At 44.7% G+C, this 28,000-nt stretch overlaps 1 protein-coding gene across 1 annotated transcript in view; it reads left to right on the top strand.

Moving 5' to 3' along the window:
- The window catches only part of ablim3 (actin binding LIM protein family, member 3), a 43,208-nt gene extending 15,405 nt beyond the window's left edge, over positions 1-27,803 (top strand). The window contains exons 3-24 of the mRNA XM_071517671.1: positions 5,887-6,070; positions 9,574-9,689; positions 11,790-11,916; positions 12,239-12,332; positions 15,137-15,224; positions 15,533-15,591; positions 15,716-15,787; positions 16,872-17,033; positions 17,573-17,602; positions 17,743-17,869; positions 18,912-19,007; positions 19,351-19,406; positions 21,054-21,063; positions 21,975-22,101; positions 22,726-22,780; positions 23,022-23,190; positions 24,775-24,804; positions 25,350-25,405; positions 25,547-25,613; positions 25,718-25,725; positions 25,867-25,947; positions 26,357-27,803. Of these exons, the coding sequence (XP_071373772.1) occupies positions 5,887-6,070; positions 9,574-9,689; positions 11,790-11,916; positions 12,239-12,332; positions 15,137-15,224; positions 15,533-15,591; positions 15,716-15,787; positions 16,872-17,033; positions 17,573-17,602; positions 17,743-17,869; positions 18,912-19,007; positions 19,351-19,406; positions 21,054-21,063; positions 21,975-22,101; positions 22,726-22,780; positions 23,022-23,190; positions 24,775-24,804; positions 25,350-25,405; positions 25,547-25,613; positions 25,718-25,725; positions 25,867-25,947; positions 26,357-26,470 (1,928 nt within the window). The 3' untranslated portion in view covers positions 26,471-27,803. The remainder of the gene's footprint in view (positions 1-5,886; positions 6,071-9,573; positions 9,690-11,789; positions 11,917-12,238; positions 12,333-15,136; positions 15,225-15,532; positions 15,592-15,715; positions 15,788-16,871; positions 17,034-17,572; positions 17,603-17,742; positions 17,870-18,911; positions 19,008-19,350; positions 19,407-21,053; positions 21,064-21,974; positions 22,102-22,725; positions 22,781-23,021; positions 23,191-24,774; positions 24,805-25,349; positions 25,406-25,546; positions 25,614-25,717; positions 25,726-25,866; positions 25,948-26,356) is intronic.
- Positions 27,804-28,000: the final 197 nt, after the last annotated feature.

Raw genomic sequence — 28,000 nt, 5'->3', positions numbered from 1 at the left:
CACACACACACACGCACACACACACACAGACACTACCACAGTCCATCTGTGCATATCCATCTGCATGTAGAGCTGACATTTTTTTGTTATTGCTCGTTCTAATCTGCGGGACCTCACTGCTTATTATCAGGCCTCCTCTCTTCTTCGTCCACGAGCAGCTCAGTTATCTCTGGATGTCTGTGTATGTGTGTGTGTGTGTGTGTGTGATCACTGATTCTAATTCACTGCAGTTTTCCCCTCAGAGTAGTCTCTCATCAGCCCTTAGTGGGTTAAAAGCTGAAGACCTCAGCAGCAGGCTGGTCTGGTGGTATGGAGGGACTCCACTGGGCAACCATCTGTCTCCATCACCTACCGCAGCCAAATGCCAGGGGAGCCTTGTCACTCACGTACTATCGCTCTCTTCTTTACCCTTTAACTGCTCGCCTGCCTGCTCTCCTCTTGCCCTTTTTCTACGACCACATCTCCCTCTGTTTTGTCTTACTATCTGTTTTTTTTTTCTCTGCCTCTCTCTGTCTCTCTTTTTCTCTGTTTCTGTCTCTCCTCTTCCTGTCTGTCTGACTGCTTCTCCTCCCACCCTGTGTTTTGGCACAACTTGAGAAAACACATTATTTACACTTGAAGTGTTCCCTGTTTCCTCCAGTCAGAGGGGCTCAGATCCGGGGGACAGGGGGAGGGCAGAGAAACCCGGGCCCCACATCGGTAGCACAGATGTGGGGGTGAATACGTGAGTGCCCCCCCTGCTGAGACTTGCCACTGACTCTGGTTGTACATGCCCCTCTACTGCACCAGTGTATTTGTGATTGTGTGTGTGTGTGTGTGTGTGTGTGTGTGTGGTTGCCCCTGTCCTCTTAAAAAAAGCCTTGGAAATTAGCATAGTGTTGACAGCAGCAGTAAAACAATTAGAATGTGTAGCGGGCTACTTTGACGCACTGTACAGAGCATGTCCATTTACTTAATGGCACATTATGAAGACCTAACAGCGGTATAATGAGCTGAGGGAAGAGTGCGAGTGCGAGAGAGAGAGACGGGTGGGGATTTGGGCGAGAGGGGAGACAGAGGGAGGTACTGAAAGAGAGGGAGGAAGGTTGAGCGGAGGTGCAGCCTTGTAATGGAGGGAAAAGAGGGTGTAAAGTGAGATAAAGTGGAGAGCTTTGTGTGCAGAGCCACAAAGATTTAGAGGCAGACTGGAAACGGAAAGACAGAGGAAGAGAGCGGGAGGAGGGGGACCGGGAGTGTTGGGACTATTTTGGGGTTCCGGCCCAGGCCGACTTTGAGGAGGGAATTTTAATTGCGTCTGTTGGCTGGAGATAAATACCCAATCATCCAGACCCCCTGTGGATGCCTAATCAGTGCTGTTCTAATGACCACAGCTGCAGACACCAGCCTACATGCTAACCTCTAATCACTAGACTCATGATCTGCAGATGCTAACTTCCTGCACTGCCCAAAAAGAGCAGTATGAGGAGTAGCAGCATCTTTTTTATAGATTCCCTTATTAGTCTGCCATTCAGGGAAAGATTAGAAAATGAAAAAACAGAGGAAATCAAGTCTTTGATGCAGTGTAGTTTTGCAAAGCCAATTACCTTTGGTGTAAGACACTAATTGATGATGAATCAGAATATCTTTTTTTCATAAAATACTACACGTTTCTCATGTATCATATTTGCCCAATTTGCATTAACTTTGAATTCTGCATAGCTGCCATTTCCAACTGCATCTATCCGTGCTTTCCCATGAGTAGCTCCAGTATAAACTGATGATTGCAACGCCCAAAGGCCATGCACAGGCCAGTGAGACAGACCAGACTGGTTCTGCAGTGATGTGCGGGGCTGTTTTTTTTATGGGTGGATGTCCACACCATGTGGTGCTGGTTGTGTGGCTGTAACCAAAGTCTTTCTTCTCTGGGCCAAGCCAAGCCACGTCTCTGACATGCAGCAGCAAAAACACCACGCTCTGACCCAACTCCACCCACTGTGCTGGCAACTAGAACATGGGGAGGGATACTTTTAAAATTTCTTGAGGGTTGAGGCTGAAAAGAGAGAAGTTGTAAAAAAAATAAAACCTTGAAACTAGAGCGGAGTGTGTGTGCATGCTTGCAAGAAGGCTGTAAAAATTAGGGGATCTCCAGGGGCGGTTTGAAGAATCATCTTGTTTCAAAGATCTAAAAATTGCCTGTATGAAACTTTGGGTTTCTGTGTCTGTGAATGAATGTGTTCATTTGTTGAGCTTGAAGACAGGCTCGTGACGTGAGGATCATGACTGGTTGTAACATGTTTCCAAGTTCATGGAATCAGCTTTGAGAGATTTGCTCTTTCCTAGGAGTTTGGGTATAGCCTGCACTATTACTGGTGAAGTGAGAATTAAACAAATAACTTATGAATAAGCATTTACTTTTTTGTCGCATTTAGGTTTTGTCATCTTTCAAACTGTCTTTACCAATAGGTTTCAAACAGATAGTAAGTCACTGGTAACATTTGATGTTTACAGCGACCATTTTAACCACAACACCACCAAATGTGGCACCACCACCCCAACCAGCGCAGCATTAAGACTGGGACCTAGCTGTCTCTAGGGCAACTGTGGAAGGTTTACGTCTCCTATGGCAACTGGGGAAGGGGGACGTCCTTTGCAATGCATCCAGCCAATCGTCCAGTCAGAAGAAAACAATTTGATTAGCCAGAACAGGTGAACCATCCAGCCAGCCCATCCAATCCAGTTTCAGCAGATCTAGTTGGCTGGCTGTGATTTGGCCAGGCATCCATATGCTAATGAAGTGCATTAGGCTAATTGAGCAGATTCCAGTCATTTGAAAATCAATCTGGGCACAGATTGAAAAGCAAGTAATTTCGAGAGAGAGAAAAAGAGAGAGAGGGGGAGACAGGAAAAGAGAGAGAGAGAGCAAGAGAGAAACAGCAACAGAGAGGCACATTTAGCACAATTTAGTTGTCAGAAGATTAAAAACATTGTTTTCCATAATTGAATGTTTTGGACCATTTCAAGACGCAATGATTTTTTTTTCCATTGTGAAGCGCTTCAGAGATGTGGAAATATTTACTCTCTCTCTCCCTTTTTTCCATAAAAGCATCAGATAGCATGTGATTTGGGTTTCTGGTAAGTTCCTTGCTTAGTCTGGTTAAAAAACGCAGCAGGGACACATTTTGAAGCCCTGTGCCATTGTTCAGTGGTTCTGGAAATGTGGTTGGCACACACACACACACACACACACACACACACGCACACGCGCACACACACACACACACACACACACACACATACACACACACACATATTTCTATAAACAGACAATTTAAATCTTAAAGCACTTTCTCATGTGTCCCCTTTCCCTCCTTCTTCCCAACCCCCTCCTTCCTCCTGTCCTTCTCCAGCCATCTTGTCTTGATACCACTGACCTGTCGCCATGATGAAGATCCATCATTATATCTTACCATACACAGTGTCACATTTCATCATCCTATCTCTCCATACACACACAGTCCCACCTCATCGGGGATGGATTTATGTGTTTCCATCCCCCTGTGGGAGCCGAGATTGTTTTGTTTTTAAGTGAGGGCCCATTGATCTTTTATTACACCATTAAGTCAATACGCTCCACTCATAAACAGCTCTAGATTAAATGAGCCCCTTTGAAGGGTGTGTGTGTGTGTGTGTGTGTGTGTGTGTGTGTGTGCGTGCGCGTGCGCGTGCGCGTGCGCGTGCGCGTGTGTGTGTGTGCTCGTGGCTGTCTGTCTGTCTGTGTCTGTATTTATGTGCAAACTGGAGGATATAGGGAGCCAAATTTAGTCAGTGGCAGCAATTCCAGTCTCTCTAGCATGGCCGGTATGAAGCCTTTTTTTTTTTTTTACCAGTAAGTTGGTATCCTCTGTGCTTCATTATACCGCATGCAGAATGATGCCTTGCTGAATTTGAACTGCACTGTTTTATTTACAGTGGCACACTCCACCTTCACTGGCCTTACTGGCAGTGTGTTCCAATCAATTTCCAGCGTACAACTCTGCATTGTCAGTCAAACCTGATATTGTTAACCTCATGATTAGCATTTCTTCCATGTAGATTATATTTCTGTTCTATCCGTCCTTTTGTGCTGAGATAATGACCGCTGGTTTGGCTTAATGGGGAAAACACTGCTGCATGTCAGTTTTTTACTGTTGCCATTTATAGTGCAAGATTAGCAAAGTTTGAATTTTCCACCACCAATTTCATGAAATATAATTTGATTGCATCAATAACTGGGAAAACGCAGAGTGCCTATAGACTCATAGAGCATTGAACAACTTCATATATATTTTCTTCAACTTGTTCAATATTCGTATTCTCTTCGGCCTGCCTAGGTAGCAGATGCCAGGCACCATCTTTGTGTTTTTGCAGTACATTTCATCTGAAGTTTCAATCCTGCTGCATTATAGATGAGAGAGAATGAGACGCTTCGAGGAGTAGAGCTGGCTGCAAGATGGCTGTGGCTTCTGAACATATTTTTAATGTATTTTTTATTTATTTTTTGTATGTATGTGTATATGCTATGGAGTTATCAAGTATATGGAACATTAGGGTCGTGTTAGAGCTCCCCCTGCTGGCGATGGTGCCATTACAGCTGCAGGGATCAGGCGATGCTGACACACTGCGCTGTCTGTCTAGCTGAGAGAAGGGGGAGTGGGAGTCAGCAGACCTCGGTGATCAATAAGTCTCTATAAATCAGACTGTACGACTGCACAGCTTGCTTATTCCCCCACCCCCTCTTTTGCTCCGTCACTTCTTCTCCTATCGTATTCAATCTTTCTATCAGGCTTTTCCCTCCCTCCCCCTAAGTCTGTCTGACCCTCAAGTGGAGGGTTTCTTTATGAGTGGATTTACATTAAATTTGGTTGACAGATAGGTCTTGGGCCAAGGAACAATTGATTAGATTTCCACCATTAGAAGATTGTTGTTTTTTAACCTTAGCTACGAAACTAACAGAGATAGTGACTGGGTCAAAAATCAATTTCACTTACATTTTAAGTGATAGGAGTGATGTCTTTGGGTGTATCAGCAAGATGGAGAATTGTTCAGCATTGGTGGAGGTTTGCAATCTCCAAGTGTCCTCCTAGTTTCAAGATATATTCCTTTTGGTCATCCAGAAAGACTCGCTGAAACTAGAGTCCAGCAACCAGACTGGCTACTGATCCATGAAAAAGCCTCTTAGCTTCTGTATACCATTGCACCCACTGGAATTCACTCTCAATTACATGGCAGAGGACTATAGCAGGTAGTGTCTGCTTTCGATACACAACATGGAGTCACACGCACATACAATCTGAGCACTCACCTTGCACACACACATGGCAAATGCTTTCAGTGCTGCCCCATTGATATTTAATGAGTCTGTAGTCAATGGTCTGATGTTGCTGGTATCTGTGTGGGAACTTGCAGTCTGTTGTTATGTCTCCTTCTCCACATTGTTCAGCACAAAATGACTTTTCCACTGATTATATCATTATATTCCCATCAGAGTAAATTGGCCCACTGCCGTGTCTGGAGTTGAATAACTTCACTAGCAGCCATGTGTGAAGACAAACACACAAACACAAGCACACACACAAACAGGTAAGGGGGAATGGATGCTCAGTTTGCAAAAAAACAACAACTCTAATGAAGCATGTAACAATACACTGGAAAATAGGTCTCGTAAAACACTTGAGACCGCCGAGTGTTTGTTGTTGGATGTGATTGCGGGAGCACATGGCAAAAGATGGGAGTGAAGGACGGGAAGCTGAACAGCGTTTACAAAAGCGTTGACACCTGTTGATCCCTGCATCCACAGGTTAGTCCATATGCTGAGTGTTTTAAGGCAACTCTCTGTCTCTCTCTCTCTCTCTCTCTCTCTCTCCGTAGTGTGTAACTGTGATCTGGCGCGGTCAGGCTTCTTCCAGAAGAAGGGAGAGTACATCTGCACGGCGGACTATCAGCGTCTGTATGGAACTCGCTGCGACCGCTGCGACAGCTTCATCACAGGAGAGGTGGTCTCGGCCCTGGGACGCACTTACCACCCCAAGTGCTTTGTCTGCAGTGTCTGCAGGTACACACACACACACACACACACACATTCAATCTCCTACATACAGACTTACAGAATTACAGCGCACAAACACATTTACTTGCACAAACACATAAACCCTGCTGCTCATGCATAACTGTCTACATACTGCAACTAGATGCGAGCTAAACAAATATCCGCACGTGTCAGTGTGCGTACGTGTGTGTGTCCATGCTGAGAGGGCGGAAATGGCTCCTCTATGTTTCTATGTTGATGAAGGACAGAAGTGAGGAGTCATTAGTGGAAGTGGCCCATTAGAGATAACCATGGGAGAGGAGAGGAGAGGTAGAGGAGAGGAGAGGAGAGGAGAGGAGAGGAGAGAGAGGAGAGGAGAGGAGAGTAGAGGAGGATGATTTGTGGAGCGAGAGAGAGAAGATGTGTGGACTGTTTGCTTTGCTGTGAGTCACTGCTAATGTTTTCTGCCTCATTAACGTGTCTGCGGGCCTATGATATCCTCCCTCAAATGGTCAAAGGCTGTCTCCAAGTATAATACTGGAACGATGTATTGCACACATCTCATGTTGCGTCTTGGAAAATAATGCTGAGGTGACAGATTTTTTTTTATGGCATGTGTTTAATAACCGCAATCAACTGATGATTCAGTATTATCGCAGCTGCTAATGTCATGAAGCAGTGAAAGTGGAAACTGGATAAAAAGTTTACACTCATAAATAATTTCAGATCACTGTATAGATATGTATAGACATATCTATATATCATATCATATTTTTTCCTTTATTAAATCTATTTGACCAGTCAAGCAGTCTGTCAGTTTGCTTTCTCTAGTCATGATTCAGGAAGCAGAGCTGACCTGGTGTCCCGTGCTATTAGATACAGTAAAAATAGGCCATCTCTCCTCTGACCTCCATCATTGTTGGCCCGCCTTCCTATGAAGCTCTTCCTGGACAAACTCAGAGTCAGCATCCTTGTCGGCTCTCCTCCCTCTCCTCCTCTCTCTTTCATCATTTCTCGCTCCTTCTCTTTCTTTCTGTTCTTTTCTCTCTCATTTTCCATTCCTCTTCTGTCCCTTGTCTCTGTTTGTTTTGGCTATGCAGACATGTGGGCACATCCATCTTTCTCTCTCTCTCTCTCTTTCTCTCTCTCTCTATCTCCTCTCTCTCTCTCTTTCATTCTCAATTTGTATGTGTTTTAAGGTTTGCATGAGAGTGCTCGCTCTCCCTTGTGTGTTGTTGTGTATCTGCCTGACATTGGTTGATAAACATGTGGTCATGCCCAGCAGCCACCGGTAGGAAAGCCAAACTGACACCAACTGGCCGGAGACAGTCAGTGGAGCAGTCCTGACAGTGACAGGGATGTGTGTGTGTGTGTGTGTGTGTGTGTCAGCGCATGTGGAGTCAACCGGAAGAGACAGCCAGAAGCTGAAGGCAGAATCTCTTCTTCCCTGCTCCGTCTGCCCTCTGTCACATTGCTCGCATTACTTTCTGCACCTCCTCCTTTTTTTCATCCTCTCTTTCTTCTCCTCCCCCTCCTCCTCTTCCTCATTATCATCATTGTCATCTTCCTGCTCTTCATCATCATCTGCATCATTATCGTCTTGCTCCTCATCATCGTCATCCGCCATAGCTATCGTTAAGGCCGATGCAGAGTTTCAGTTTCCATGCTGATGTTTTCAAAAAGCAGCGGTGATCAAAGGCAAAAGCCGCGCCACCGAGGCCAGAAATAGCATTACTTCTGTGGCTAGTGAAGAAAAAAAAAAACACAGATGCATTAAATATGTAAACAGAGTAAATTTTTAAAGCGCTGAGAAAGGCTGACAAGGCAGTGTCCGTCTGGAGGGAATGAGACCAACACACAGGTAAAGACAAGGTCAAACTTACACACACACGCACACGCACGCACACAAACACGCTCCTCTACTCCATCACCAGCATTTACTGCGTCTACGTCCGCTATAGACTGCGATAGCTATGGTGAAGCACTTAGTACATGTAAAAAATTCAGCTTGTAGCGGACCTAGAAAACAGACACATGTACAGCCCTAGAAAACACACATCACACTTCATCCGCCATGCTGTCACAATACAGACCTCTCTATGTTTCTATGTTTAGCTTTTTCACTCAGCAGTGCAGCTTCTCAATAAAATGCAGAGGATTTTAACACACAAAGAAAAAAAAACAAAAGAGTCTCTGAGTTTGGGAACAGATGGTTAAACTTGGGAACAACTGAAGGGTGAAATTAAAATTAAACTTGAATGAATAATGCGTTTTATCTGTTTTCATTGACTTGTGTCCTATTTAGTATTGACTAGGGCCTTTCTTGAATAATTTGTGTGGTGAAATGTTGGAGAAAAAATCACAGGTTTGAAATGGAGGGGGGGGGCTTCTCTCTGCTGACTGGTCTGTTCTGTTCCCTTGTCCATCGTTTCTGTTTTATGCATGGATGTTGTTCTTCTTTGAATAATACAAGAGCAAGAAGGAGCAAGACGAGTATACATAGCAGTTCTCTCCACATACACACATACACACTCACTCACACACATACACAGAACCTCCACAGTTGCATGTACGTGTGTGTGTGTCTTTATACACGCATGTATGTATGTACATGCTTGCTTCTGTATGTGTGTGAGTGGATGTTCTCGTGCTGGTGTGCGCTGGTGTGCGCTGACTGTGAGCTCTGCTGGAGACTCCAGCCTCCCTCTGGGTCTTGGCTCCAGCTCCGGGCCTCGGTGGGGGGACTAAAAGGATTATTGCCAGCTATGTCTTTTAAACAGCCTTCCCTAAGCCTTTTAGCTCCCCATTCATTCACTCATCCTCCCCAGTCATAAAGAAATCAATCAGTCTCTTCAAAAAAAAAAAAAAAAAGGAGGGGGGAAGAGAGACAAAACACTATCATGATATGGTTAATTTAATTTCATAGAAGCTGTTTTGCTGTCTGCAGGTGTGTGTACATGATGTACACACACCTGCAGACAGTGTGTGTGAGTTTGTATGATGCACTCGTCATAATCTTAGCGTGGCTTTAAAGCTTTGATTGTATAATGAAGAGAACAGTGACCAGGTGGCACCAGCTGTGGTAGGAAGGGAAAGAGGGAGAGACGGAGAGAGAGGCAGAGAGACAGAGAGAGAAAGAGGCGGTGAAGTATCAGTATGCACCCCACACAGTCTCCCTAATAAGCTTTCATTCGCACTGAGAACCAGTTTTCGCTGTGGAAACCCGTGGCAGCGTCACATTATCGGCTCTTTAATCACAGAGCAGCCAGGTGCTCGCGCAACAGTCAACGTCCTATTAACCCACCGTCTGAGCAGTTTGGAAATGTATTTCCAGCTCCATGGAAGATGTCAGGATGTGTTTTGCTTGTGTCAGCAGGATTATTGCCTGTCTGTCACCCCTTTATTATTTCCATGTTTACACTTTGATATACTGTAAACACACAGAATCACCGCAGGCATATTATCTCCAAGTGGTGCGTGTGCGTGTGTTGTGTTTGCTAATTCTCTCTCTGTATTTATTTCCCCCTCAGGAAACCCTTCCCCATCGGAGACAGAGTGACATTCAGTGGAAAGGACTGCGTGTGCCAGCAGTGCTCTCACACGCTCGTCAAACCAAATGAACCGATCAAGATCCACGGGCCCAGCCGTAAGTCTAGCGTCCGCCTCTGTCTGTCCGCTCTGTTTACGGCCACCTGCCGCAACAGTGCGCTGAGTCTAATGCGATGCGTCCGCGAGGCCCGTTTAGCTCATTTAGCTAATCAAGTGTCTGTCAAATCAGTGTTCCGGCCTGTCGTGCTGATCCGTCAACTGAGAATTATACAACCCGAAGAGACACACCAGTCATTCAGTCTGTGAGCTGACTGCACCCACTAAACACACAGAGAATCGGGCTTCTCTTTGTATTCACTGCACATCAGGTCTATTAATTAGAAGCCTCCTTACGCTCTCCTGTTGTTGGTTTACCTAATGGCTCGGTCCTCATCTGTAGCAAACTGGAGCACAGTTCATGTTCTACTGTACATTTATAGAGGTTTGATTATATAGACTACTGGGGGGTGTTTGCTGATACATCTTATGATCCTCTCCTATTTATCCTATTTACACTGAGCCTTTAGAAGTGTTGTGTGAGTTTGTGAACTTGTCTGCATGTGCACATACACTTTTGGGCATGTACCACACGTTTGTATGCATAAGTAAATAATGTGTGTGTATGAATATGTGTCATACAGGTGTGTGTGTGTGTGTGCACGCGAATGCAAGGACAGTTGAGCACACACGGTTCTCTCCTGCTCGGTATGAGGCAGCAAAATGACAAATTATGATCACAGAACAGAGCAATGGTGAGTGATACTGAATCATTTGTTAAGCGTGGCAGACAGACAGCGGGCTGCCATTCACTAGCTGTGTAGAGATAACAGATGGCGGAGAAGCACTGAATAACTGTCCTCCCCGGATCGCTCCATTCAGCAGAGTAAAAGCCCGAACTGCTCCCCAGGTACATGTACATCACTCTGCCTTGTGAGGAGCTGTCTGAGGGCCAGGACACAGAGTGCAGACAGAGAGAGTCTAATGCACTGACTCTTACAGCCTGCTCTCTCCAAATTTTGTGAAATGAGCACAATGTATTAACGTGAGAGAATTACCCGCTACAAAAAGGATTATGTGAAGGAGACACAACTAGAAACATGCAATGGCATTGAAATAGCCCGGTGGAAAGTAAAGTTGTGGACTTCTTTTTTTCACAGGATGAACACGTGAGACCTTCACGTTATTAGTGTCCATGACACATAATCTGTGTTTCAGAGTTTGTGCTCATTGCACAAAATGTTATGAGACTGCGTTGGGCTCTTATCAATGATGGGATATGTATTTGAGATGCTTGATTTCAGTGGATGGCTAAAATGTTGTGTTTCAGTATAAAATCAGCTGTGTACAGTAACAGTCTGGGTAAGAAATTCTCGGCCTTGCCTCAGTTTAGCGCTAGCATCACCGAATGACACTTGAGATATATTTGGACTGCAAAAGACAAACTACACTTTTTATGCAGAAAACAGTTTGACTTGGCTGACCGTAGTCCCCTGTGACTCAAGTGTTTTTCTAAGGGACAGTCGACTGGGTCGGCAAAGGTTAAACCAAGCCAAATGTGTTCCAAATGAAAACAAATGGAGCGCTGACCTTTTCTCTGCATTCAGACTCTCTGCGGCCATGCATCATCTGCAGCTCCTGCTCCGCACTGCTTCATGCCCATCCTGTTAGTGCTGGTCAATAACGCCTGCTAGGTTGTCTCTCCGAGGGGATCCGAATGTATATGTGTGTGTGTGTGAGAGAGAGAGAGAGAGAGAGAGAGAGAGAGAGATCCATACTTGTGTCATTGTGTATGAGGAGGAATTTATGCAGTGTTTTAGCCCATGGGCCATTTGACTGATATTTGCTTCCCGTCTGCATTGAATCATGTTTAGTAGCGCTCATAGGTTGAGAGAGCAAGCTTCATGGCTCTGCATTATCCCGCATTAGCAAGGCTATTGATTAAGGAGATGAGAATGTGCCAAAGGGGAAGAAAACTACACTCGGGAACACAGTAGGTGTTTAAAGATGCACAATTACATCTCGCCTCTCTTTTGTCTTTTCACTGTCTCTGCCCCACCCTTCCCTCCTCCACACCCATACCTATTTCCTATTTTCTCTTCCCTCCCTCTCTCTCTCTCCCCCCTCTTCCTGTTTTGGTCTTGCTCTCTCTCCTCTCCAGACTGTGCGGGATGCGGAGATGAGATCAAGCAGGGTCAGTCTCTGCTGGCCTTGGAGAAACAGTGGCATGTCAGCTGCTTCAGATGTCAGACCTGCAACATGGTCCTCACCGGAGAGTACATCAGCAAGTGAGTATACAAAGAAACACACACACGCAAAAGCACATGCTTACACACACACACACACGCTTTTCATTCTCATTTTATGTCTTGCTCAGAAAGAACATATTGCACATTTTGAACACTTTCCCACTGTTGTTTTGAAAACATTTTTGGTACGAAACACTGTACACTATTGTACACTTGATCAGAGATTGTTTATACGGTAGGCTTCAGGCCTCTTTTAAAATGAAACTGAAACCACATCCATATCCAATTTCTCCAGATATCCTGTGCATTCGATACACTCTGAAAGTATACCTGCCTTCCTTTTATATTTGCTATGTTGCAGGGATGGAGTGCCATACTGTGAGGCAGATTACCACGCCCAGTACGGGGTGAAATGTGAGACTTGCAGCCGATACATCAGTGGAAGGGTTCTGGAGGTGAGAATGGGGCTGGATCTCAGCAACATTATGAGATTGTGGTAATAGAGATTTAGCGACACAGGATTATGCAGTAATGCAGAAATGGTCAAATGGGAGTTGACAGTGGTAACTGAGCGTAAATCAGCGCTATCACATTTGAGCGGTTGCACATTATCCTCAGCTTGATCAACTCTCATTGTTTAAGCCCCGCTGTGCTCAAGGGAGAGAGGAGCGAGTAACAGTGGGGGGTTGATAAAACTGTGTTTCATCCTGCTTAACCAAACCAAAACAAGCTTAACTGTACTGCGTTGACCCGGTTGAAAAGCGGCCCACATCCATCATTATAATAGAGACTGTTCTGAGAAGTAGCAATTCGCTGTTTCTACCAGTACCACAGTTGAGCAGAACACAGGACTACCTGCGCTGATAGAAAAAAAAATACACCTAGATTGAATTGTCACAACTCGTAAAGGAGAGAGGGAGGGGAGATATAAAAAGATCAGAGGCTAAACAGTGAAGGATGGAGGGAGAGACAGAGAAGGCAAGATCTGTCGAGAGAGAGAGTAACGCATGTTTGAAGTTTTGCACTCTCTCATACTGGAGCATCTTAAAAAAACGAGAGATGCAAGAAGGAGTCAACCCTTGGGAGCGGAGGGGAGGGGAAGGAGTTGAGGGGGACAGAGGGAGAACACAGTGTAAGAAGAAGAACGAAAGAGCGGATGAATGAGGGAGGAGGGTCGAAAATAATGAAAGTAATAAAGCACAAATGCTAATTAAATGTTTTGGAAGAGTCTCCGGAGGGTGTCGCTTGTCTTTTGGGACCAAGGGAAAGGAAGAGGACGCCGTCGAACTTTGTCAAACACACCAACACGCACACACACACACACACACACGCGCACACGCACATCAGGGCCTTGTTGTCCCTGTGCTCCTTTGCTTGTCAGAATAGCTGGTGTAAAGTGCTTTGTTCCTGACTGTCAGGCTCTCTGGGCTATTTATAGACATGGGGACATGTCAGCCTTTATCTGCAGCTCTCTCTTTCTCTGTGAGTGTGTGAGTGTGTGTGTGACTGTGTGTGTGTGTGCATGAATTCATTCTTTCCTGCTTTCGGATTATGATATCATAATTTTTTAGACACAGCACACAAGTGATTTGACCCACATGAGGTCAGGTCTTGAACCTGAACTCCCCCCACATCCATCCATTTAAGAAAACCATATAAATTCTCTCTATAAGCAATTTCAAGGATGTCAGTAAAACCTGATTTTTTTTCTGTTCCCAAAGTATCTCACCATAATGTCAGTGAAGTTATTGGACTTCTTTGCAGTAATGATTTCTCTACCGTTCTACATCTCAATCACATCAAAATATAATCTCTGTTTGTGTGTGTGTGTTGATCATTAGGTTTGTTCCACTGCTCCCCAGTAGCACAGAGCTCCACTCTAGTCTGTTCAGTCCAATTTCCACAGAGTTAAAGGTTCTTACTTTAATGAGAAGTTAAGGCACGGAGACAAAAACATAAAAAGAGAGAGAGGATGGGGAGTGATACTTCCCTTTCTTTTCTTTCACTTCTTTCTTCCTTCCTCCCCTACTTCCTGTCTCAGTAAATATAGCAGCCTATTAATGCCACCGGAGAGAGTGGGGGCCTCATTAGAAACGGTAACGGCAGTTGCTGAAGTCATCCGACCGCAGACGGTAAACAGCCCGCTGCTCGGAAAGCATGAGACGGAAACGCTGTCTTCCAGCGTCCGCTCCCGGCTTACCTTTCAGAGTAACCCGAGACGCAGAGGGAGGCGAGGGACGGGTTAAAAATGCAGTTTAGATACAGTTTAGAAACATGCATTGGCAGTTCTTGGAGAGACTGCAATCTGTTGGCGCCGCGTTGCTCGGAAAGGAATCCGTTAAAGAGGCCCCCTGTTTCCAGCAGATCGTATGAAAGTATCAGCTTCATGAGAAGAAAAAGCAGGAAAAGACTTTTGCCAATGCAGCATTGATGGAGGAAGGGAGTATTGTGCATACAACTTGGCATTAAATAACATAATGACCCCCCCTTACACACACACACACACACACACACACACACACACACGGCGGCTGTGTTGAGATGAAAGAGATCGAGCTTCACACAGGTCTCCTTGACACAGGTCACATGTCAGCAGAGCTTCTATAAATAGAATTCTCTAATGGTGTGTCAGGGAGGCAGAGGGGTGACGGGACGCTGCACCTCAGCCACGCCTCAGCCATCAGCTAGTCCTACATACAGAGACATTTGAGAAGCATCAGGGCCTGGGCTGGATTAATGGGCGATCACGGCGCGGCGACATCACACTACATCATTTCATGCGCGCGTTTCACCTGCGCCGTGTGCATTTCATGTGGGCTTGGACGTGTTTCCCCCGAGGGCACGCCGAATGTCCAAGGACATGTATCCCACTCCTCTTGTGTCCTTCACTTGCTCAGTCACACACACATATACCTACACACACACATTTCTTCATGTGAGTGACCTACAGGGATCGTTGCTCTAATTACGTTATGGAGGAGTTTATGTGATGGTTAACATGAAGGCGCTGCAGTGGCTACAGGTCACGCTGCCGTTTTACATATGAGAGCCACTGGAGGCCAGGTGATATAGTTAACATATGGATACAGTGACCTGCTCAAGGTGGTATCACCATTTGTAGATTAGCCCTTGCTCGGTTAAACTGTTTACGATGATAATTTATGTTCTCCTTCTCCCTCTCCTCTCCTCTCCTCTCCTCTCCTCTCCTCTCCTCTCCTCTCCTCTTCCTCTCCTCTCCTCTCCTCTCCTCTCTCCCCAGGCTGGAGGGAAACACTACCACCCGACCTGTGCACGCTGCGCCCGCTGCAATATGATGTTCAAAGAGGGAGAGGAAATGTACCTGACAGGTGACACTTGATGCCAATGCATCCACACACACAGACATGCAGACACAGACTACACTCGCCCATGTATGCAATGCATGGCATGTGGGAACACCCAACACCATTCTCTGTCTTCTTTCTCTCTCTTTCAATTCAACATGCTTTATTGGCGTGAAAGTTGAGGACAATATTGCCAAAACATCAAACCTCTCTCTGTCTCTCTCTGTCACTCTCTCTCTCTCTCTCTCTCTCTCTCTCTCTCTCTCTCTCTCTCTCTCTCTCTCTCTCTCCCTCTCTCTCTCCTTCTCTCTCTCTCTCTCCCTCTCTCTCAGGATGTGAGGTGTGGCACCCATTATGTAAGCAGGCAGCCAGAGCAGAGAGGAGACTCAGGGTAAGAGAGAATATGAAATGAAAATGTTGAAATGAAATGAAAAATGTGCCATGAAGAGCGACTCGATGTCCTCTCTTTGTGCCTTCTCCCCCTCTCTCTCTCTCCTTTTTTTGGCACGTCACAGCACAGACGCCTGTCAGAGACCTCCATCTCTCCACCGGGCTCCTCCATTGGCTCTCCCAGCAGGGTTATATGTGTAAGTAACCTATCTCTTCATAGCTTTTTAGTCACCTGGCTGTTGCCACTGCCAATGAGCACAATTGTCACACCATAGACACAAGCACTATCCGTAGGTGTGAATGGTTAACCACCTACCCGAGAGGTTGCTCGCTCCCTTGGCCTGTTCACTGTCTGTGTATTACTGTGGTCTTTAGTGATGTAGTGGGAAATAAAAAAAAGAGTTGGGAGAATTATAAATGCAAGATGAACAACCACCAATAGAAAATACTTACTACATCCCTAGTGATTTTGCCCTTTCTTTCTCCCCACGTTTCCTCAGCAAGAAATCAAAATTAACACAATATTTATGTTATATGCATGATGACCTGCTTTATCAGCAGGCATATAGGACAGGAAAAAAAATCAAAAGAGAGAGATGGAGGCTAGTGGGGGAACATCCCAGGTTTATGTGATGTTGTCACTATGTGCACTGCAGAATTGGGCCAGTTCCATTTCAAAACTGGGCTTTGGCCAGAAATGGAACGCCGTCCAACCGCGCTGCTTGGCAGAGCTGCTGAGTGTTGCTGCTGTCGGCGGTATTAGCATGTCAAGGGCTGTCTGCATGCAAGCAAGCAGGAGTCGTGGCTCTCTGCTCAGCCCTGCCCCGCGCTGCTCTGCTCTCGTCTCATAATCAATGACCTTTCTGTTTAAGGTGATGGATGAGGGGAAAATGCAGTGTAAGCACGCTTGTTGTCCATACTGTCTGCTCTCCCTCTCTCTCTCTCTCTGCTTTCTCTGGTCTCCGCCTTTCTCTCTCTTTCTCGCACACACGCAGCTGCTGAAGGTCAACAACTTACGCTGTTGTCAGGTTCTGCAGTCTACACGTGTACTGTGGATGTGCGCACACATGTATGTGCATGTGTGGGCTTGTGTGTGTGTGCGTCATCAGCTCTTCACACAGCCCCTCGCACATCTCACCGCCGCATGATCCACTTACTGTCATTGGTGGGGTTTCCAGTCTACTTTGTCACTGTGCATCATCCGTGTAGTTGATGTTGGGTCTTGGTGCTGTTGTCTCTGTCTTTGGTGGGTGTGTGTGTGTGTGTGTGTCCTCTCTCCAGGCCAGAGTGGCGAATGAGATCCTAGATTATAAGGACCTAGCTGCCCTGCCAAAGGTCAAGGCCATATACGAGGTCCAACAGCCTGACCTCATATCCTCCTCATACCAGCCCTACCACAGATACACCTCTGATGACAGGCTAGACACTTACAGCTATGGGGAGGTACTACTGCCACACACTCCAGTCCAACCTTAGCAGGCCATTGGTCTCTTTACAGGAGAAAACTGTTGTTTAATTTGCAGATGGAGAGCCACCGTGAAGAAAAATGCTTGCCATATGTGCTTATCCATTAAGAATCGTGTGTCTTTATTAGACCTCAGTCATATAGTATTTGCAAATGATTTGTACCGTTTGTTTTTAACTGTTTGAAGTACCGGATGGGTGGAGTTTACTGCATCCAGACAATTCAGATAGTATCAGGCAATGTTTTAATCACAGATAAGTAGAGTAAATTGAATAATTTTGTGTGTTTGAACTTTCTGCTGCTCATTATTTTGTTCCATGCAGCAAACCCCACCCCATCAGGCACCTAAGTAGGCTAAAACAAACTATAAATAGTATTTGTAAATACTGTTTTGCTCAGGTCTGGTCTTTGTTGTGGTCTTTTCATGCAAATTCATGAATACAGATTACGAGATACTGCTTTCAGTTACACCTCTGTGCCTCAAATAATAATTCTTCTCTCTCCACTGATTTTCTAGTCACTTGGGACTCTCTCTCCCTATTCTCAGGTAAGCATTCTTCCTTCCAGCGTAAGGCGCAGTGGGTTTTGGACAAGTTTAGACAAGCTCATTGTTGGCATTTTGGCGTTATTTGTCTCCCCACTCTGCTGCTCTTCTTTCACCCCCACCTTCTCCCTTTGTCTCTCCAGGACTATGACAGTCTGGATATGAAGCAGAGGCGGTGCTCCAGTCCAGGTTATATTGACTCCCCAACGTATAGCCGTCAGGGCATGTCTCCCATCATGCCTCGCTCTCCGCAGCACTTCGGCTACCCTGGTGAGTCAGACAGATCCCATTCCTGGTGATCTACCTACAACCTCATAGCTTCTGACCAGTCCATTGAAAAATGCATTAGTCAATCAATCAGTCACTCACAATATATTGTATATGAACTGCATTTTTAACAAAGTTAAATGAAGTGCTTGTACAATTACTTTTTGATTATTTTGGAATGATGTTATTCAAGTGAAATCATTAACCCCTTGCACCCTGACTTTCCCCTTAAATTTCCCCTTAAGTAGCTTCAAAGTTAGGAAAAACACTTTTTCCATACTGTACAGCAATGTCACATTCTGTATCTGCTCATTCCAACGCTTCTGTGAAGCTACAGCTCGCTTATATTGAGTGAAATATTCAAACCCAAGATGCCATTTTTTTATGGCATTGCCATTACATGAAATGGAAAAAATCTAGTCTTGTGCATCATTTTATACACATTTCCCTGTAATTCAGCTTGGCATATTCGGTATCTTTGGAAACCTTGGGATCTTGACTAGAATTTATAATAAAGTTCTGTGGGTTTGAACAAAGCTTTGCCGCTTAACACGCATTTGTAATGATGGTCCAGCAGGGTGGAAGAGGTTAAAATCATTACGATCAAGTTGCTTTTCATATCCATTTTTCTTAATGACCGCTGATATTTTTACAGCAAATATGCTTTCATATAATATCAGTGGTGATACAGGATTTACAGATTCATATGTATGTTCCTCACTGTTTACCAGTGGAATTCCACTCCACTCCAGAATAGTTTGGCCACCATATGCTGCTGTTGCACTTTGGCTGCCATTTCACTTAACTCTTACACATGTGTATTGACATTGTAATAACTATTGTAAAGCCTGCTGTTGCCATGCTGTTGTCAAGTCCATAGCTTTTGTCATTACACAAGTGGAAAAGTCCTTTAATGTCACTTCCTACTTTTAAGGAAAGTATGTCAGTTGCTGTTGGGTTTTCATCTGCGTGAGTGGGGTATTGTGACAAGGCCTTCCTTCATGCTCATGTTTCTTTTGCTGTGATTGGCTGGGGCTGGCTGCAGGCTCTGAGAGTGGCAGGAGCTCACCTTTTTACGGCCAAGAGGGGCGGGCAAGCACCCCCACCACATACCAGCCCCCTAAACATTTTCATGTACCAGGTAGGACTGCTCATCTTCCCTCATCCCACTACCAAAAATCTCATAGGTTAGCTCCATCAACCATATTTCACTAACGTAAATCACACAGAAAGATCATCTTAAGTTACTCTGGGGTGATGGGGGTGTGGAAATGTGTCTAAGCCGTATTTTTAAACCACACGTAATTGCTCTGGCATTCTTCCCCTCATACTACATCTTTACCTTCTTTTACCTTCCCTTACGACTGCCCCTCCTCCCTCCTCCCTCTCCCATCCCGTCATCCCCAACAGAGACTCAGATCCTCTCGTCTGTCCTCCTTTACTCCTCCACGTTTCACCTCTCCATCTCCTCTCTCTCTCCTCAGCCACAGGGGACCCCAACATCTACAGGAAGCCTCCCATCTATAAGAGAACGGGTACAGTGCAGTTAGACCCCGCCTTAGCCTGCCTGTCCTCCTGACGGTTTAGTCATGCTGTGTTTGGATACTTGCTAGATGTTTTCAGTGACCTATTGATGTCTTTGCCACGGCCGCCGCGGTGCGATCGACTAGTATTGATGTTCCAGTTATCAGCCAAATTGAAGCCGTCACAAACAAAACCAGATAAATATAAAGAATCGATGCTGTACTAGAAAGTAGACAGAGGGAGTGGAGTTAGATTTGTATAGCGTCTAAGTACAAGTTGTTCCCTAAATGCAAAGGAGCAATGAATATGTTTAGTATGCGTGCCGTGTGAGTGTGTGTGTGTGCGTTTGTACATGCACAAGTGCGCCTATGCGTGCAGTTCCTCTAGCATGACAGGTTCTTGTCGGCAAATAGGGATGGAATTGGCTAAGAACGGACTGAAGGTTGCTCAGGCGTGGCGAGTGTAGAGTACATGGGACTCTGAGGACACACAAGTCGCTGCCCTAGAATAGAACAGGAGCTAAGGAGCAAACTAACAGACAGAAAACATTGTTATTACTAGAATGTGTATTTGTTAGGGAGACTGCCTCCTCAACGAATCAAGTTTCCGGTTATCTCTGTTAGAGCCGGGTTAGCCAGTGAGGAGATATGGTGATAGTTTTAAAAGGAGAAAGTAGAGTCTGGAGAGAGCTGTTGTGTTCAGTGGATTTAGAAAACAATATGTGAGAGGGAAGTGTGATTTCCTAACTGCGTGGATTTCTATGCTCTTATTCTACCAATTTGCAAAACCATGGTTCTATTCTATTTTTTGCCTTTTTAAAAAAATCATTAAACTTTAACATGCTTGACAAATCTGGCTAGCCTGCTTCTGTATGAACTTCAACAACAAAAAGATTCTCTATCCTCAGAGTCGCATCACATTCAGTTAAGTGTGAGGAGGCTTTTTAGCTGAGAGTCACAAGGCATTAGTAGTATCTTACCCATTGTCCTGCATGTTTCTCGGTGTGTGTGTTGGTATTTGTGTGTAAGTTAGTGAACAGTATGTGAACCTGTGTTGTAGACACTATGACCCTTCTATGGTACTTGAATATAAGTAGTACATCACCGGCCTCTGGGATCAGAACTGCATTTATTTGCCTCGTACATATTTTACATTACATTCACAATTTGATTTAGTCAGATGAGGATGGCAGATAAGTTGAGAGCAAAGTGCAGTAAGAATATGTGTGTGTATATGTGCATACACATGTGCACACAGAGAATGAGAAAGTGACTGATCACACACAATTCAGCCTCCATATGGCGAGTTCACAAGGCTTTCAACATTAGCATTGTTAGGATATTGACATTCAGTGACATTCACGTCCACATCAGTCATATTGATCCTTCTGGTACTTCATATATATCCTGCTAAACAGCTATTGACCATTACTCTCTCTTGTCTCAGCGCTAAAGATGATTGATACGAATATGACCCTACAAAAGACTCATATTATGTTGTGTTGATCTGCATACCAAAGGCCCGTAATGTGCTATTCAGTTAACAATTTTGCTACCTGTATAGAAAAGAGGCTGTATCAAAATATGGAGAAAAAAAATAGTCTCTGTTATTTTGGCTTTTCTGTCTGCAACGTGTGTCCTTGTGCTCTGTATGGGTAGCAAAGCTCTCACATTGTCACATTTCTCTTGGGGACACTCCAATAATGTTTCCCTTTTCTTTTTACCTCTTTTTTTTATCGCATCCAATCACTTTTATTCAATTCCCTCCACCCTCTGCTCCACCTTACCCCGGTGAACTTACCACGCTGTAAGTATCTCCCTCCTCTCGCTGTCTCACTCTCTGTCTGTCTGGATACTGTATGTGCCTGTCTGTCTGTCTGTTTGTATGTATGTATCCGTCTTCCCGTGTTTGCCGTCCCACGTACAACAGCCTCTCTAACGGCAACTCTTCCTCTGATAGAAGTCTCGATTTTGCTGTTAGACCTTGTTTCGAAATGTATGTGTGTGTGCGTGTGTGTGTAGCGGCTCGTTCTGTAGTCAAGCCGTAGTGTGTTCCAGTGATGAGAACGTCTGCCATCGGTGTCATGCATCATGTTTATAGGAATTCAATGGATCCTGGATTGGGTTTGGCATGGCTAATGGCTAACAGAGTGAAGAGCGATCTATCTGACATTACACTGCATGTCACCCCCATTGACTCCCATTGACTGTGCTTTAGCGCAGAGTGGCATCAATACCATCCTCCTTATACCGCTCATAAAACTACTGTGTGGCTCGGGCCTGTCAAAACTGAGCAGTAACTGAACTTGCTTTAATGCTGTCTATTTTAATGCTGCGCTTAATTATTGATCCTCTCTGACGGGATTGGTGAGGAAATGACTGTGGATATGTAGCGTGGATGTACTCTCTCGCCGTATAGTGCATCTTTGTGCTGTTCATTAACCCCCTTTTTCTCCTCAGCACGCTACAGCACACTGCATAAACAGAATAATGGTTAAGAGCGGTTCTGTTGGAATGAAGAAAGGATTCTCCGCTTCCCGCTTAACCCATATTCCATCTCTCCCCAGACAATCACGTGGACTCAGCCACTAAAAGCAGGACCAGTGAAGACATCCTCAGATCCTCCAGACTCTCCACCTACTCTCCTGAACCGTACGCCCAGTCCGAGTCGGACTACTACCCATACAGCAGCTCCCCCAAGGGTAGGAGTGCGTCGCTTTCCTGAAATACGCAGAACTACACTACCAGTCATACGTTTGGACACACCTGATTGAGTGTACTATGTTTTAAAGCAAGTCTCAAAGCCATTTTGATCTAAAGGCTTATGCTTACATGCTTTAAATTTGTTTCTTAGACAAATATAAATAGTGAAGTTGATGCCTATGTATGAATTTCTTTCCACAGCCTTTGCCTTTCCATCAAGGCAAAGGGCGGCTACTTTAAAGAATGTAAAATAGAAGATAGTTTTGATTTGTTTAACACTTTTTTTGGTCAATGCATAATTTCATTTGTGTTATTTCATAGCTTCATAGTTTTACTATTATTCTAAAATGTAGAAAATAGTAAAAATAAAGAAAAATGTGGTGTGTCCAAACTTTTGCCTGGTATTGTAAGTGGTGTTTCACTGATTTTAGAGTGGCAAGCTGTATAGTAAGCTGCATTGTTGTATTTTTCATTGAGCCAAACATGATGGTATAAATTTATATTTTGTTGCTCCTGCAGTTTGTTGTCATATTTATATGGTCAGATTCTGCTTTCTGTCATCCTTAGAGCTGTATTTTCATACATGGGAATCTCTTTTTATCTCCCTTCCCTCTCAGCCTATCGGGCCCCGAGAAGGCGGTTCTCGACAGGAGGAGATGAAGAGAGTTGGAGTCACAGTCTTCAAAGAGTAAGAGCCTCATTATTCTCCATCTCCCTTTCTTCAACATCAATTACCAATCCCCTTCTCAGACAGACCCATAAATAATGCACTTTTTATGGTATGGAGTGTACAGTATCCTGAATTTCTTTATTTGCGTTTCTCCCCATGTTTGCTTGTACACTAAATTAGCTTGTTTCCCTAATGTCTCTTTCTGTTTTTTTCTTTCCCCCTATCTCTCTTTTCCTTACTCTCCATGCCTCTCTCTCAGATTGGGAGTGGCATCGGGAGGATGATCCTAAAGGAGGAGATGAAAGCCAGATCTGGTTCCTATGACAACGACCCCTGGGGCAGTGCGAGGAATTCTCGTAGCGGGAGCAAGGAAACACTCAACACTACAGGCTATGGCACCACGGCTTACAACAACACTGTCAACGGATGTAAGGATCCACCCTGCCCCCTACCCATCACTCCCCCTTTGTCTCTCTCTCTCTCTCTCTCTCTCTCTTTCTCTCTCTTTCTCTTTCTTTCTTTCTTTCTTTGTTTCTTTCTTTGTTTCTCTGTATGTTCATGAATGTCTGTACCACTGACTGTATTCCCGCCATTCCAGCAAATGTACAGCCGTGTGTCTGTGTCCCTCCCAGTGTGATCGCATGTGTGTGTGTGCATGATTGTATGTGCTGCCACAAGGCTTTTTTTTATGAGCCTCAATATCTGCTGTTAGTCAGAGGTTAGGGGAGGGAGCAGTGAGGTTGTGGATGCAGGAGGGTCAGGTGGGGGTCATGGTCGCTGCAGGCATGCGATGGTTATTGAGATGGAGAGATGTGGAGAGGGCAGAACAGCTGCTGCTGAGCCTGTGGTAGGCCAGCAGCAGCAGCAGCAGCAGCTGTGGTCTGTCATTGTTGTGGGGGATATCTGATCACACGGACTCTGAACTTTTCAAGCTACTGGAAACAGCTGAAGTGTTCCACCAGGTGCCAGATGGGATAAAGCAGGAACGGAGGGTCCGTCCGTAACATGGCGGAGTTTACCCCGGAGTTGTTGCTGTTTGTTAGGCATAGCTTCACTGCCCCACGCAGCTTACTGGGATTGTTTTTCACTCTCCGACGCCTAGACACCAGCTTGTCCTCATCTCTCTCCTACTGTTCCCTCTCACCTACCTCTTTTCACTCCCCTGCTCTCTTTCGCCATCTCCCTCTCCACCTCAGGTGCGTGTGAAGCCTGCCATCCAGTTTTAACTCCTTCTCTGTCCCCTGATATCACTCCATATATTCACTCTCTGTACTCTGTGCTAAATCTCTCTCTCTATCTCTCTCTCTCTCTGGCTCTCTCTCTCTCTCTCTCTATCCATCCATCTATCTATCTATCTCTCTCTCTCTCTATCCATCCATCTATCTATCTATCTCTCTCTCTCTCTGACTCTCACAGCTGGTGTCCCATATCCTGGTTTATTTATGAGTTGTAAGATCTCTCATTAAAGCTGTTTTCAGAAGGGAGGGGAGACAACTGAATGGGACTCTGTTGGCTACAGTTGAAAGGCAACGAGGGCTTGTATCCATACAGGCTGTTTTGTACGATTAGTTGGTGGAGCGATGGCATAGTGTGTGTGTGTGTGTGTGTGGTGTGTGTGTGTGTGTGTGTGGGGGGGGGGTGTGTGTGTGTGTGTGTGTTTGTGTGTGTGTGTGCAGTTTGTGTTTTTCATTCCTCCCCTTCTCCCTTGTACTACTCTCATCTAGCCTTACCCTGCCTTATTGCTCCTTTGATGTTTTGCTCTCCTCCCAGAGCTTGATGGGTACCCAGCTTGCTCCTTTTCTGTTTGTTTGTCAAGCTTTACTCTGACTAGACAGATGCCTGTCAAATTTTCTCAGAGACCTCACGGCTTTTTCTCTCAATGTGTTCAGAGGAATTTGAATCAAAGGGCACACAGCAGGAGAGTATAAAAACTCTGAAACATTAAAGGTTGTACAGTAAGGAAGATGTTGGCTAAATATGTTTTGTGTCTCTGTGATCTCTTTATTTCACAGCTCCTCGATCTCAGTACAGCACTGATAGTGGTGAGTTTATCATTATTACTCAAATGCTTTGGGGGATGAGGCAGGCATACAGGCCACCTAAAGATAACTGATCAGGACGTTTCTAGTAGATTTGAACGGGTAGATTTCTTTAGATCTTGGTTTGTGATTGAAGACTAGGGTTGGTTGAGAAATAATGTTTTTGTGCTGGACTCAAGCACCCAACAGCCACAAAACGCAAATATTCTGTGCTGGCTACCTATGGAGCAAGATTCAGGTATTCTATTGGTTAGTGGTGAGCTCCATCTTCTGGCCATTAACAATATCTGATTTCCATGTGCCAAACCACATGGAAGACGTTACAAAAACCCCCCCACATTTTTTAACACACGCTGATTGGCATGAGAGGCAATACAATGTCCTTAGTAAGCTTCCTTAATCAAAATCGGTGCATATGATTCGGTGTGTGACAATTAAATCTGTTTTTCATCTACCTTAGTGATTAGTGATGTTATTATTGGGTGGTGAAGGCACACAAATTAATTGTGATATTCTATAGCAAGATGCCGGTGTTTTCTCTTTTCTAGACTACGTCTGTAAGTCAGCCTCCCTGCCAGGATACGGACGCAACGGCATCCAGAGGGTGAGACCACCTTGTTTCATGAAATTAACAATAACCTTGAGGCAGTGGATTCCAATATTGTCACAGCTGATGTTTGGCCCAAAGCTTACATATATCACTGCCTATCCTTGTTTATCTCTCTGTGCCTCTCTGTACCTGCAGCCTCAGAGTGCAGATTGCTACCAGTATCAATATGACAGTGGCAGCGAGGTCAACTGGGGAAACAGAGGTAAATATGACTTTACCAGCTCCACATTAGACTGAAGCAATGAATTCAAGGCTTTCCCTGTTATACTGATATCATTCTCTTTCTCTTTCTCTTTCTCCCTACAGAATACACGGTAAGGTTTAAAAAAAATAAAATGACCTAGCTGTTAAATAACTTATTCTATGTGAAATATGCTGAATCATCTCAGTGTTATTGTAACTGAGCAAAATTTCTGAAATATAATAAAGCGTGGCTGCCTCTCCTTCCCCTGCAGATTTACCCCTATGAAGCGCTCATTGTCACCACCAGGGGGCGGAACAGGCTGCCCAAAGATGTAGACAGAGCCAGACTGGAGGTAAGTTACTGAGTTGTACTGGTAGGAAGATATGCGTGGTGTTAAGCGTGCATTTTTTTTTTAAAATCACATTTTAAGAATCACTTGTAGCCTTTACCTCCTTCCAGAAATCATCCATAATGACTTATCAGGCCTTGTGTATGGAATGACACCCACTGGTTAACTAAGACACAACATTGAAAACTGGGGATTCTGGGGTCCATTTGGCCCAAATAGCCACAGGATGTCACTGTTATCCAATGCTCTGTTGTCCAGTTTGCTTTGTCTGGTCCTAAAGGTTTAGGGTCCCTGGTCTTGTTGAGAAGGAAGGCTAGCAGGGACATGTGAGAACGTTGAATCAGGCTTTGTTGAGTCGACAGGTATGAGATGTTAATAGTGTGTCATCTCTTTGTCCCTGTGTGTCTCCCAGCGTCACCTGTCCCCAGAGGAGTTCGTCCAAGTGTTTGGCATGACCGTGGAGGATTTTGACCGGCTGGCCCTGTGGAAGAGGAACGAGCTAAAGAAACAGGCCCGACTCTTTTAATAACGTATGGAAGGATCGGCGAAGACTGCCATAAACTAGAGCGAGAGACTCAACTGACTGACTGTGGGAAAGGGGAGAGAGAGAGAGAAAAAAAAGAAAGAGAAATAGGAAGAATTCTACTCCGTTTCACTGCCATGGCTGAGAACCTGTTCTAGATCTCCTCATACTGAGAACCAAATTCTGCTCAACCCAGCGTGGACTTCTGGGATGGACACACACACACACACACACACACACACAGAGGGAAGGCCAGAGAGACGTTATGCACAGATGGACGGATACACTGTTACACGGTTGCCGGTGTGACTATGGCGGCGTCTTTTACTCCTCCGTCCTCCAGTTCAGTCCATTTAAGTAGTCACTGACTAGACTAGCACAGACTGGAGTGGTGTGTAAGCAATAGAGATTGTAAGCTTGGTTGCCATGTACAGTAGTGTTGTATGTGCTTTTCTTAGGGATGGAGGACGGAAGAAGGCATGGCTGTGCTCCTATAAGGTCACATGGGAAGACGAGTGCGAGCAGAGCAGCAGTACCAATACATGATGAGGAGAATTTTGGCTTTGCCTTATAATACCATTGTTATGCTCTCTTAGTTATGAGTGTGCAGCACCAGCAATCTGAATGAGTAGAATGTAGATATATCATTTATGACACTTTATCAGCGTGGATGGACAGATGAATGAGTGAGTGAGGATGCAGCATCACTTTGCTTTGGTTTATAAGGATACATGGATGCATATTGTTTACCTGTTCCCCTGTTTTTGTTCTCTCTCTCACACACACAATACTGTGTATCCTCTGGTTTACATTGATTAATATAGAAAGAGACAAGCAATTTGAGGTGGATAAACATTTTCAATTGTATGTGTGACCTGCATTGATTTGTGTGAAAATGAAAACCAAAGTGAGAATGCAAATGTATACAGATTAGAAAATCACTTCCATCTAATGTTCTGGGTCACCTAAAGATACAGTTTACTGTGCGGCTGTATGGTAACCTCAAAGAATGTGCAATCGAGTAGATTTAATAGAAAAGGGAAACACCACCAGTGCAGTCCTCCCATTCCACATTTTACAACTCCACATGTCATTGCAATAGGATTATGACATGATGTTTCAGAGCAGGTTTTAGAAAGGTTTATTCAGAGTAATTCAGACAGTAGCCATATATACAGTACATCTACATCTATTCTTTGTTTGAACGACTATCCAATAATTTTGTAGCTACAGAGATTTTATTCACTCACAGTGAAACGCTCTGCAAGGTATAACACATTGACAATAATCCAGGGTTGTTGCAGATTTCACTTCCTTTGAATATTGTTATTTTGATTTTGTCACTAAAAATTAAACTGAAAATCTAATTTGGTCTCCTCTGTCTTTTTTTGTTTTGTTTTCATTTGTAGATGGGACACATAATATTATTGTCTTAACTTTAGGAAACATTTTACTTGTCTAGCTCTGTAAACTTTTAAGGAAGGCATGTAAAGGGAGCTCCTGCAGACTTTAGGACCCAGCAGAGGAGACGCC

This window comes from Centroberyx affinis, unplaced genomic scaffold (genome assembly GCF_046629955.1).
Source record: "Centroberyx affinis isolate AG114_WGS23_722 - 3 ecotype Tasmania unplaced genomic scaffold, CSIRO-AGI_Caff_v1 ptg000514l_1, whole genome shotgun sequence".
NCBI lineage: Eukaryota > Metazoa > Chordata > Actinopteri > Beryciformes > Berycidae > Centroberyx > Centroberyx affinis.
The sequence above is the reverse complement of the archived record's forward strand: the minus strand, read 5'-3'. Positions and strand labels throughout refer to the sequence as shown.